At 51.1% G+C, this 13,140-nt stretch overlaps 1 protein-coding gene across 1 annotated transcript; it reads left to right on the plus strand.

Annotated features, from left to right (window-relative positions):
- Positions 1 to 751: 751 nt before the first annotated feature.
- LOC116072447 (taste receptor cell protein 1) lies at positions 752 to 13,140 on the plus strand. Its single transcript, XM_031343918.1, is given in 14 exon segments — positions 752 to 944; positions 3,778 to 3,895; positions 4,677 to 6,097; positions 7,764 to 7,825; positions 8,866 to 9,017; positions 9,180 to 9,310; positions 9,674 to 9,738; positions 10,045 to 10,184; positions 11,321 to 11,445; positions 11,538 to 11,596; positions 11,691 to 11,836; positions 12,072 to 12,154; positions 13,008 to 13,028; positions 13,030 to 13,140. Coding segments are annotated over 13 exon segments (2,484 nt in total). The 5' UTR covers positions 752 to 944; positions 3,778 to 3,852; the 3' UTR covers positions 13,066 to 13,140.

The following is a 13,140-nucleotide window of genomic DNA, read 5'->3' on the forward strand; positions in this document are numbered from 1 at the left end:
TCGGAGGATCGAAGCTGACCCCCACGAAAAATATTATCAAGCCCTGTGGCTGGCCCTTGGGACAGACTAGCACTTAGCAATCTCATCCTTACTTTGTTGACATTTTGTGACATTGGTGTGAGGCCAGATTCCTTTCAACTTACTCCAGGTACAGGTGGGATAGCATCTGGCCAGGGAGAGCTAGAAGAGCACCTCCCAGCAGGCTGAAACTTGCCTAGCCCTAGTCCACAGGGAGCCCAGACACTTGTCACAGCCTGAGCACTGACTCTGGCTAGAGATTAGCCTTCAGCTTTCAGACATGCCGAATCCTGATTTCATTCCCTTCCCACTGGGACTTGAACTCAGAGTCTTTGCAAAATAACTCTAGTAACCACCGAGGTGTAACACTAGCCTCTGTTTTACTTATTTTTGAGACAAGATCTTGATAAGTTGCCTAAGCAGGCCTTGAATTTACCATCTTCCTGTCTTTGCCTCCTGAGTAGCTAGGCTTCAGAGACTGATTTGGTCTCTATTTATTTAATTACTTACTTATTTATTTTTAGACAGGGATTCACTATGTAGACCAAGCTGGCTGCCCTCAAACGCATGATGATCCCCCTGCCTCTGACTTCTAAGTGCTAGGATTGAAAGTGTACACCATATGCCTCACTCCCTAGGCAGCTACAGCCTTTCCTACTGTGATCTCAACAAACTCCAGTTTGACAATTTGAGCTCAGTCTGGCCAGGAGGGTGTCAGAGGGGCAGATGGGAACTCAGGGTCCTGCAGTATGAGCAAGCCTTACTCTTTAGTATAGAGCCATCACAAACATGATTTTCCTCAGCCTGAGGCTGTCTGTGGAAAGCAGTAGCCCTGCCCACCTTGCAGGAGTGGTTTAAAGTGTGAGAGCCAATCTCCATTCTCCTGTTAGAGGGCAGAGGCTTCTTGGCAGCACCAGGGGTACCAGGTAAGACCTGGGCATCCAGTGGACATAATTGAGGGAAGAATTAAGGAAGAGGGATGTGTACAGGCTTCGGGACAGGTCAGGAGGACTGAGAAGGGCAGCTTCAGGGAGAAGAGTGATGGTGAATTCGGCACTGCAGGTGGGAGTTGTCAGAAGCCAAAGCTCTCTTCTCTTTATGGGAGACATCTCTCCCTTAGCACCTCCCAGCCAGGTAGTGAAATGGCTCTCCAAGGAGGGAAAGGAGGAGGCAGCAGCTTCCTGGGGCCGGCAGAATATAGGGGCTACAGACAGCAAGCAACAAAGAAGCCAAGGCTGAGTAGGAAGGCCTGTAGGACTGTGGCCTGGGGTAGAACTGTGTCATAAACGATAGTTTTCCTTATTAGAAAATATTTCTAGTATCTGTGCTTATTGATCCATAGCTCTAATACAGGAGGGAGGCTGAAGCAGGAAGCTTGCAGATTCAAGAACTGTCTAGGCTTAAAGTGAGTCAAGGCCATCCGGGGGCCACTTAGTGAGACCATATCTCAAGATTTAAAAGAAAGGAAGAGAGAAAGAGAGAGACACAGAGAGAGAGAGAGAGAAAAAAAGAGAGAGAGAGAGAGGAAGGAAGGAAGGAAGGAAGGAAAGAAGGAAGGAAGGAAGGAAGAGAGAAAGAGAGAAAGAAAGAAAAAGCTAAAGGGCTGAGGATATAGAAGAAGGTGGCACCATAATGCAACATGCCAAAGTCTTTAGTCAGTTGAGCTAAATAGATAAATAAGCAGACAGACAGATAGACACCTCCAGGTGGGAAAGAGTGTGCCCAAGTAGAAGGTGCTGGGGGTTGGTAGGATCCTGGCTGGGATGTCCCAGGTCCAAGGATTCTCTCCTTTTGGATTCTAGTTATTTTCTTCCCATCAAGCATTGCTGGCAGAGAACAACATTGACCCTGAGGACAGGGCTGCTGGTCCAGTGAAGGCCAAGACCCCTTAGGGGGAAAAGCTGCAAACCTCTAGGTTTCCCAGTAAGAGTTAGAGGGCTGAGACAGGAGTCTGCTCCATGTTTACCCCAAGCCAGGGGTGCTAAGTGGTTCTGGCTGCTTAGGCCAGTCTCCTGCACTGTGGGTGGGCAATCCTTAGATTTCTATTGCTGTGTTAAAGACTATGACCAAAAAACTGAGGGAGGAAAGGGCTTCTTTAACTTACGGGTTACATTCCATCAGGCAAAACGAAGGCAAAATTCAGGATAGGAACATGGAAGCAAGAACAGAGGTAGAGGCCGTGGAGGAGGGCTGTGCACCGGCTTGTTCTCCCTGGTTTGCTCAACCTGCATTTTTTTTAAGATTTATTTATTTTTATGTGTATGAGTACACTGTAGCTGTACAGATGGCTATGAGCCATCATGTGGCTGCTGGGAATGGAACTCCAGCCAGCTCACTCCAGCCCCGCTAGCTCTGGTATAATACACTGTAGGTGTCTTCAGACGCACCAGAAGAGGGCGTCAGATCTCATCACAGATGGTTTTGAGCCATTATGTGGTTGCTGGGATCCGAACTTAGGACCTTACCCGCTGAAATGGCTCTTACCCACTGAGCCATCTCACCAGTCCCTCAGCCTGCTTTCTTATACACCACAGGACCACCTGGCCAGGGGTGACATCACCCGTACCAATTGTTAATCAAGAAAATGCCCCCACAGACTTGCCCACAGATCAATATCATGAAGGTATTTTCTCAGTTAGATTCCTTCTTAGATGCCTCTAGCTTATGTCAAGTTGACAAAACTACCCAACCCAGGGCATGGCACAGAAATGCAGCTAGAAGGGGGTCTGGGAAGGACCCTTCCACCTAAAGCCCTTGCCTCCCCCACATACTTAGTGTAAGGTTCTGACCAGAACTCTATTAAAGACTGTTGGCATGAAGGAGGCTGTCTCTCCTGATCTGCCTAACCCAACCCCTCCCTGTCTGGAATGGAATGGGTGACACAGCCGGGGGAGAGGCAGGGTGGGTCACACACAGATCCCACGGCACGGTTAGCACCCCGCCGCCCTCATAACTTACCTCTGACTACCACTGTCCCTACATCCCCCATAACCAAAATACCACTAGCACTCACCCAAGGACAGGAAAGGACATGCTTCATCCATCACAGCTCCATGAATTGACCTGACTAGAATGACAGGAAAATAAAGAAATGGTAGACACACAGCCACATGCACAGAAAAGCTGTGATCAGATGGTCTGGGCTCTCTGCTAAAGAAGCCAAAGAATCCTGGAAGCGCAGCATGTTTATTATATAGACTTGACAGGGAGGTGGGTGGGGTTATTGCTCACAGCTGCATCAAGGAGGTAGTTAATACACAGATAGACAAAGAGCCAGAGTATTATATACAGCTGATCAAGGACTCAGGCTTAACAATCCCACTAGAAGCAGTCTGTAGGGGAGCCTAGCCCAGGGAAGGTATTGCCATTTCCCACAGCTGAGGCATTGGCAATCCTTCACATGGCCACACCTGTGTCAACAGCGCATCCCTTCAGGACTTAACTCACCCAGGGCTTCTTCCCTGCCCAAGGACATTTATTTAACTATTCCTCAAGAAAAAAAATTAACCATAATAAAAAGTCCAGGAAAGGTACATCTGTTCCATTTGAAGTCAGCAGCCCCACAAGACAGAGGCTTTTCAGGAGGCCACTTGGTGGCTAGGGCAGCTTCGGGGCACCTTGCTATGGACACAGACAGAACTCTGGGAAGCTACTGGCAGAAGTGGACATCTGGGTAATGGGGTGGAACTCGGGGCCTCTGGCATCCTAGGGGAGGTCTCTATACCGAGTTCTACCCAAGCCTGATGACACCCTTCCTAGGGGGACTTGCAGAAGGCATCATTGTGTCTGTTGTCTGACGCTGCACCCTGAGAAGTCTTGGCCGGAGCCTGTGGTATGGACAAGCAGTGGTTTCCTGCAGCTGGAATTCTCTTGGCTGGTGAGTGAATAGGGATGGGGAAGATGAGCTGAGGTGTCGTCTCCCCATCACCACCAGCTTCCTTGTAGGGTAGGGTGGAAATCCTCTCCTCGGGAAACTCTCTGACTCCCACCTCAGGGTGTCCCTTCATTGTCTCCATGGTTTTCTAGCCTTGGCCAGCCTGAGAGATGCTAGGGAAAGATTGGGGGACCTCAGGCTTCTTGAGGGCCCTCAGGATCACCTGCTTGGAGCTCTATACAGCTGTAGGTAGGTTTGGCATGAACCCCAGAGCCTTCAGAGATGCCTCTACATATATGCTTCACCTCCCAGTCAACCCCTAAGAAGAACCCTGTATGCAAGGAGCATGGTCATGTCACAATTTTACCCACAATGGAGAATGAGACAGCACTTCCAGCTCCATCAAGTCAGTCTGAGCCTCGGGGGTGGTTTGAATGAAGTAGACAAGACCCTTGACTCCTAGGGGCTTGGGGTACTTCTCTTTGGGGGTGGGGAATCCTTGACATAGGGGTTGTCAGCATGGAGATAGACAGACAAATCCTAAAGGCATTTCCCTTTGTTCTCACAGTGCCCATTCCTGGTAAGGGTATCCCACTGTCAGCCAGGCTAGAATGAGGGAGGGAAGATGACTTGAATAAGTAGCTCCATGGTTGGGGGCCTAACCAGGCCCAGGTATTACTCTCTAGTACCTAAGTGAGCAAGATGTGCCAGAGTGAGATCTGAGAGGTTGGGGGCCAGTCCTGCCTACCAGATATTGAAAACCCAGGCCTTTCTTCTCTTACAGCCTTCCTAGTAGTCTCAGCTTCTACCCTGACCCTTCTCTCTACTAATGAAGACCCTGAGCAGTTTCCCTCAGCCCCTGGCATATCAGCTGAGCAAAGAAACAGCATTCTACTGGGCATCCTGACAGACATCATTGGTGGTATCAACTCAGTTGAGAGGGAACTGGAGGCCCCGGGGAGGGGGGCAGGAGCCTTTTCTTCAGAAGGAGCTAGGGGTCAGGAGTCTCCCTCAATGTCTGGCCCCCTAGGCAGAGTCATACCTGAACCAATTCCCTCAGCGCTGACCATGTCTGCATCTGACGTGGCTGTTGACTCTCAGCCAGTGTCTTCTGAGGCTGACTCTGTAGAGGAAATCTTGGCCCTTGGAACTCTAGAAACAATTACGATGTCATCAGCACAGCCTTCTCCCACACTTGGATCTGGGCAGAAGTTCAACAAGGCCTTCAGGTTGTGTGGGACAGTTCCTGCCTCTGCAACACTGGAGAAAACTGTCGCATCTAAACCAACACGGCATTCAATTAAAGCTTCCCCTCGTCCCATATTCTCTAGATCTCCATGCCTATTATGGTGTACCCTCAATCCCACTGTCCACAGACCAGTGCCTGCATGGAGGGATGGCCACTTCAGACCAGAGGCATCCTCATCTGTGGCACTGGCTTCAAGTACCTCCTTAGGATTGCCTATCTTTCCATGGATGCCTAACATACTGAAAGCTACAGAGCCCCTGTTGCCTGCATCTCCTGGAAGATCAGGGCAGTACCTTACCTCCCAAGTGGGCTCCAGGGCATCTGAAAACACTGTGGCTTTGGACACAGGCTCAGTATCCTATGCTACTTCTGTGCTGCTGTTGCCCTCAGCAACATCCCCTTCACATGCATCCTCCCTCCACTCCATGCCCCCCTCATCAGTGTTGCCCCTGTCTGCATCCCCATCACCTGCAGCTTTGTCTTTCATCCTACCACCAGCCTCAATCCCAGCCCCAGTTTCCTCTGTTACCACAGGAGCCAGTGACTCTCCTAAATCTCCTGTGTCAGTGATTGCACCCTCAACTACAGACTCTTCCATTAAAACTTCAAACCTCAAACCCCAGATGGCTCTACAACCCAGCCTCCCTGGACCATGGCTTCCCACCGGCCCAATCCACATGCCCACGCTCTTCCTCCAACATTTCTCCAGCCCTCCCACTACCCCACATAGCTCTAGCTTCACAGAGTTATCTGTAGAAGCTGATCCTACCCTGACCTCTACCATCCCTCACCCTGGCCAGGATATGTCTTTGCAGGACTTGAGTTTCTCCACTCCAGGACCTAGTCATACGACCCACTCTGTGACCTTTAGGATCAATAGCAACTGCTTCACAAAAGCTGTCTGGAACCTGGTACCCTTGGAGCGCTGGCTGTTGAACAGGCTTATCTGCTACAAGGTGTGGCACCTGCTCACTGGTTAGAGGGATGTAGATGAAGGCAATCTTTCTTGCTCTGCTTTCCTTCTGAGCACACCAGGCACAGCCGTATCACACTATATAGACTGTGGCTCCCAATAGCAGCTAGACACAAAATAGGAAAATATAATGAGTGCCATGCTGTGCTCCTGAGAGGAGTTGGAGGAGAGGCTAAGCAGAAATACTTCTTTGAAGTCATTATAGAGGAAAAATATATATATATATATCACAGTGGGGGGAAAACTCGCTTACCAGAAATAGAGCAGGTTCTGGCTGCTGGCTTTTTATCAGCACACAATCTCATCTGGATTCAGACACCCTGATCCCCTGGCTAAGTGAAGCACAGCTCCGTCCTGGAACCAGGAGCAGGGAATGCATCCTGAACAGGAACTGCCATTTCTCACCAGCCATACATACAGGGTTCTGTTTGTTGAATGATTCATCTCAGGAAACAATAGGAGCCAAAGGACTGCTCCTAATTCTGACAAACTGTGGGAAGGAATGTCACAGGCTGGTCACATGCTGGATGAAGTGCGAATGTGTGTGTGTGTGTGTGTGTGTGTGTGTGTGTGCGCGCGCGTGCGTGCGTGCGTGCGTGCGTGCGTGCGTGCGTGCGTGCGTGCGTGCGTGCGTGCACGCGTGCGCACTAGCTGGCCACTCTACCACAGCAATGGATCACCTCTTTTTTCTTTTTGTTTTTGCTTTGAGACAACTGTGGCCTAGAACTCACTCTGTAGACTAGGCTTGCCTGAAACTCTCAAAAATCCACCTGCCTCTGCCTTCCAAGTGACATGCCCAGCCCTTTTTTTTGTTTTGTTTTTTGTTTTGTTTTCAATTTTACTTATTTTTTGTTTGAGTGCTCTATCTACATGTAGATCTGAGTGCCTGAAGAGGGCATCAGATCTCATTACAGATGGTTGTGAGCTACCATGTGGTTGCTGGGAATTGAACTCAGGTCCTCTGCAAGAGCAGTCTGTGCTCTTAACCACTAAGCCATCTCTCCAGCCTCCTTTTTGAGTTTGTAGTGAAATTTGACCCTGAATTGGTCCTTGGGCATTCCTCTCCAAAGAGCTGTAAGGCTGAGACACCACGTCTGGCCTGGTTGCGGGGTTTTGGGTTTTTTTTGTTTTTTGTTTGCTCACTTGAGTAGGTTCCCAGTATGTTGCCCAGGCTAACAGTGAACCTGCCTCAGTTTCCTAAGTGTAGGAAACAAAGACATGCACCACCAAACCTGGCAGAGGGGAGAATCTTCACAGGGGTGGGCAGAAGGGAGCCACATCAAACAACGAAGGGCTTCCCAGGCACGGGGCAATGGAAACATTGGGGGATTAAAATTTGCAGGAGGGGCTCACAAAGGATTCTGTGGCAAATGAGGATGGAAGAGGCAACCCAGGCTGGCAGGTGTTAGGCTGCAGAGCCCAGGGTGACTGGACTGCAGCAGTAAATCCTGCATATGTGCAGACCTGGGACAGACGGATTTCAGTTAGGGTTTCAGTACAAAGAAATCACAAACCTCAGGCCATTAGAGGGGAACAGCCAGGAACAGCCCAGCTGAACCAGGATCAGACATGAGACCACTGCAGAGGCCAGCACAGATGGAGGGACTGGAGGAGGGGTTCGCGCACTGACTCCCACACCTCTGCCTCAGCTCCAGCTCATCTACCACAAGGCCTTCTCCAACTTCAAGAATGTCAGTGCCCTGCTGCTTCGGTGAGTGTGTGTGGTTCTCAACTGACTCATGCCTTGACAGCATCCCCAAGCTGAGCCCAGGCTGCTCAGCCAGGAATACCTTAGCCTAGAAGTGTGAATAAGAGGTCTACAGTTGGTTCCATGACCATCTGTGTTCCATGGCCTCAGATGGCCTTTCCGCCATTTCCTAATTCCAGCTGTTGGGTTTGGACGGGATTGTCTGAGTACAGTGAAAAAAAAAGACAGGCAAAGAGTGGTCAAGCTACTTATCCCAGGGGCAGGGTCATGTAAATGATATGTAAATAAATGTAAATCCTTGGCTGTGACTCATTCTGGGCTGCTAGGAAAGTGGACTACCTCCAGAGATGGGGGCGGGGTGTGTGTATCTAGGCCATGGTCCCAGCTGCTGCAAAAATTTTCCCTTTTAATAAACTGAAGTCCGCTTCTATGACTCCATGCCCTGACCCTGAGCCCATTTTATCTCCCAAGCCCTGGGGTAGGACAGGTGCTCACAGGCAAGGGCAGGTGTTATTTTAGGTTCTGAGGTAGTTCGTTTCTAGATCTTTCCCTGAGATCTTCCCTGAAAGTTGCTTCCCGAAAGACGTGAGCAATTGGTCCACACCCTCTAGGCTTTCAAAAACTCCTCAGGCCTGTCACTTCCCTCTCTCCAGAGTCCCCTACTTCTTTAGCTGTAGCTGAGGCTATTTTTCTGTGTTCGCTAGACCTCCTGAGAGCTCCCAGCTAGCTGCGTCCTCTAAGTAACACCTTCCCCCACTCTTTCTCTGGTTGAGATTCCCCAGTATCGCTGTGAGAACCAGCTCACTAAGGAGCACGGAACTTTAACCAATCGCCTGTTGTGGGCCTACATCCTTCAGGCCTCCAACAGCCTCCTAGGAAAGGGTTTTTTATCTCCATTTACCAAGGAGGCCAGCACCTCAAGTGTCACGTGACTGCTTCAGTCACGAAGGGAGGCTCTACTCTTTAGCTAGTAGATACCTGGTGGGCACACCACCTTCTGCACCAGCCAGGCCTATCGTGTCCCCACTGGTTGCTTCCTGCAGGCCTGGCTCTACAGAGGTGAAAGCCTCCCTTGTTTTTGGTCCTCCGGATCCCTCAGCCCTAGAAATCCTCTGGACTTTGTACCGAAAAGTGAAGCCCTCCAGATGGTCGCTTGGGCACCTGTCCCTGGCCAACCACGGCCTTTCCTCTGATGGTGAGTCTAGAGAAACACCTGTCCCTTGCTTCCTCACCTGCCCATGGAGGATGCTGGCTAGCCTCTATGGAGGATCCACTTCAATCTTCCCAAACCCTGAGTAGGCCATGGTAAGAAAGGGAGCTGTTCCAACTTCCCAGACTGCTGTGTGTGCCTCTGCAGGGTACAACATGACTGACCTTACCCGGGAAATCATCAACATTAGCTTCACCCTCATGAGGCCCTTCCTGCCCCAGCTGCTTCTGCCTGGTTCTCAGCCTTTTATCCTGTTGGAAAAGCAGGTCCTCCGGCTGGTGAGGTGTCCTCTCCCCTGCTTCTGGGACTAGGCTGTTCTCCCTGCCTCCCTTGTCCACAGGCCTCTATAGCTTTTAGCAATTGGTACAGTGATGCCCAATGACAGCTGCAGCAGCTTAGCACATGTGGGAAGGCAAGCATGGAGGGAACCCAGCCATGCCCTGAGGGTAGAGCTGTCTGAGGGAAGAGAAAGCTCTGAGGGAAGCCAGTGGCCAGGCTGTCACCAGAGATCCCTGCCCAGGAGACCGCACTGGAGAAGGCTCTCAGGTCCTCTCTTACCTCGTCTCATGCCTGACCCACCCCCCTACTGGGCCTTAGGACAGGCAGCTCCCAGCCAACCTGACCTCCAGGACATCCTACAGGTCACTCACGAAGTGTCAAGATTCTACAAGGCTGAGCTCCAGGGCCAGCCCCTGCTCCTATTCAGGTGGGTTGAGAATCCAATCTGGTCTGTGCAGGCACCCAGGCCAGCCTACTCCCTTTCCTAGCCTACTTGGCTACTGTCTTGGAGGCATGTCTCTGGGGCAATTCCACCGCTGACCCAAAGCCACCAAGTTTGGGTGTAGGTTGGAGAACACCAATAAGAACTTTGTCTGCTGCCTAGAGCCGGCCTCACAGAGCTCTGCCCTTAGAGGAGAGAACATCGGGTACACACTTAGGAGCCCGAAGCTTGCTTCTAGAAGCATGTACTGGCAAAGATACCATGATGCTGTACTCTCCCATCCTTCCCTAGCAATGTGAAGGAGTGGGTGAGCGTTTACATGGAATACAAGTTCAAGAGCCACATCCCCATCTGTCTCCAAGGCCTGGCCAGTCACCTGGCCCATCGTATAATAGATCCCACCCTCCAGAAATCCAGCATAATGGCCAATGGTAAGTGATCTTGGGCCCCATGGTACCACTCTGGGTCATTCCTCTAGGCCTCGCTGTCCCCCATGAGAAGGGATAGAACCCCCACTAGCAAAGCTTGTCTGTCAGCCAATAGGGGGAAAGGAAACCTAGGTTCAGAATATAGAATACAAAATCGTCTACTCAACTCTCTGTCCCGAGAGGAGACACGGTGGTCAGCTCTACCGCCAAGACCAGAATTACATCTTCCCCACAAGGCCCCTTTAGAGGAAGAGTTGGGCTGGCTTATCGATCCACATTAGAGAAATCCAAGGCCTCTCCAGCTCCAGCAGCCACAACCTGGGGCTATTCTGGAGTAGACCCTCAGCCTAGGAGGTGCTAGTTCACTGCTAAGTGGCTGTCCCAGCCACCTCCCCTGTGTAGCCTTCCGTGTTGAGTGTTACCATCTTGTGGGCTCTGTTCTGTAGCTCCCAGAGACAGGGCCTTGGTTTGGGTCCCTGCCCTAACTCTCTCAGAGCAAGTTTTCAACATATAGTGTGTCTGGCCACTCAGTGCTCAACCTAAAACCTTGCCACCCCCTTAACGGACAGCGAAACTACCCTTCAAGCAGGGCTGAACTATGTCTGTCTGTCTGTAAGTCATCATGGAGCCCCTCCTGGGAGATCAGGGACAGTAAAGAACACAAGATTTCCTGCTGTTGAGTCTGAGTGAACAGGCCATCACCCTTCCAGTTGACACACTAGTGTGTGGGTTGGCAGATTGTCACAAAGGGCTAGAGAATTAATATTCTTTTCCCTGTGTGGCTCCCAGCTCCTTCTTTACAGGGAGAACACAACCAGCCCTTGGAGGTATATCACAGCAAGTGAGCTGGCTCTGTTCCAGTACAACTTCATGTACAAACACGGAAATTGTGTATCATATACTTTTCATGCCATACAATTTCCTACTGCTACTGATGGGTTTTCATCCACTTAAAAATAGAAGTCATTCTTAGCTCATTAGTCTAACAGAAGCAGGCAGCAAAAGCCCTCAGACCACCGGATGAGGGCAGTGGAGGGTTGGGCAAGCAACACTGGGCCACGGTGTGGTACTATCCCAGAGCACTCAGAGGACAGTAGCCATCCGGGCTACTATCCCCTTACCCACCCCCATTGATTTAGGGGAGAAAGCAGATCTGGTGTTTTATGAGATGTGGCTCTTGATCCTGGGTCACCCCTTCACCAAGGCTTTGGAGAACAAAACTAGTTCTGAGTCCCAGGAGCTTCGAGGACTGCTGACGAGACGGGTGACGTGAGGGGATGGAGGGAACGAGGAAGGGTGTGTGGCTGGGCTAGGCTGTGAAAAGCTGTTACACTCTTTGTTGTCTCCTGGCCTCAGCTAACCTCAGTCCTCCAGCCTCTGCAGAACTTTGGTCGAGTGGTGGTGGAGGAATTCCAGTAAGTGTTCAGTTCAGAGGGTGGGCCCTGAGGCTGGATGAGAGGGTGTCTCTGCATCTCTCCAGCCTGCTGAAACCTGTGATGATCCTCTCAGCCAGGAACCACTGACTGCCAGAGTGCAAACTGCCTTCTTCGGGGCTGCGCCAGCCCAGACCATCATTCAAGACTCAGTGCTCCAAGCCTTGGGCTCCCTGCAGGAAACTGAGGGTCTGCAGTTAGAGATGCTCCTCCCAGTCCTGGGTCAGTGAGTGCCTCTCCCTCTGTCCTGTCTTCCAACCCTGTGCCGCCCTGACCTTCCCCCTCCTTCTCCTCACCCTCCTCCTCCACACAGCACTGCTGGGCCAAATCTACTCTTATCTTTCCTATGAGCCCCCAGGGTACATTGGCTCCAAGTGTCCTGGGAACAGTCACCACACTTGAGTCTCTGAGGGCTTGGAGGATGGAAAATCCACTCAGCCTTCCCATTTTGCTCCAGGCACCCCCAGCTCCAGAGCCTCAAGAGGCCCCAGGGGTGGGGCCAGGCTGAACCTCCAGCTCATCACTTCTCTCTTTGTCCTGGTGAGTCTGGCCAGACAAGAAAACCAAGAAATGGGCTGAGGCTTGAGACCTTAACTCAAACAAAGGGACAGTAGTCCACTACGCATCTGAATGGGAGTTTCTGTCACACACCAGCTAGAACAGCAGGTTTTCCACCCAGGGCTTGGGTTGGATCCCATGACTGTACCTCCATAGTTTGGTTTACCAAAGTAGATAAAGGGGGACTGTACTGGGGAACTAGAGCCCACCCACAGCAGCGCCTGTACCCCACACAGTGTGGAGGCCCTTCTTCTGCCAGGCAAGCAGAAGCTAATCACCCTGGCTGCCCTTAGGAAATGATGTAGAGAAGGTATCTGAGTGATCTGCCAAACCTCTTCCTGAGTTTCTGCCACAGTGCTGGGTTGTAGAATCCACATAACAGGGACCCATCTTGCCTTGCTCGGGCAGAAGCCAAGGGGTAGTCAGGCTGACATGGGCTATGGTAACAAAAGCAGAACTTTGGTCATAAGGGAAGAACTGGGACAGAGGATGGACATGTGCAGAGGAATCTTAGCTCGCTGCCACACAAGGATGATGCTGTCAGTGACCACTCTAGGCCCCAGATGATGTCAACTCCTTTTCTCCTGTTTGGCATCTTAACCCATGGCCAGGTAGATAGGGGAGGGCAGGACTAGCCAGCAGTTATTTGTGAGTGACAGTTTCTCACCATGTAGCCCCGACCAGCCTTTAAGTCACTGCATAGCCCACGCTGGCCTCAAACTTGTAGCCGTCCTGCCTAAGCTTCCAAGATACAGGATCACAGACGTGCTACCGTGCTGTTTTGTTCCAATGTTATTCTTGACAGATAGCTTCTGTCCCTTTTCTATACCTCCAGGTGGCCCTTTGTACTGCTCCTCCCCTTCATCAAGAAGCAAACCCCATTCCTCTCCTAGGTCACCTCACCTACGGTACTTTGTTCAAGCTCCTGCTTCACCCCACCTCCACGCTGCATAAAACTGGGGAAACAC

Source organism: Mastomys coucha, unplaced genomic scaffold, assembly GCF_008632895.1.
Source record: "Mastomys coucha isolate ucsf_1 unplaced genomic scaffold, UCSF_Mcou_1 pScaffold23, whole genome shotgun sequence".
NCBI classification, from domain to species: Eukaryota; Metazoa; Chordata; class Mammalia; order Rodentia; family Muridae; genus Mastomys; species Mastomys coucha.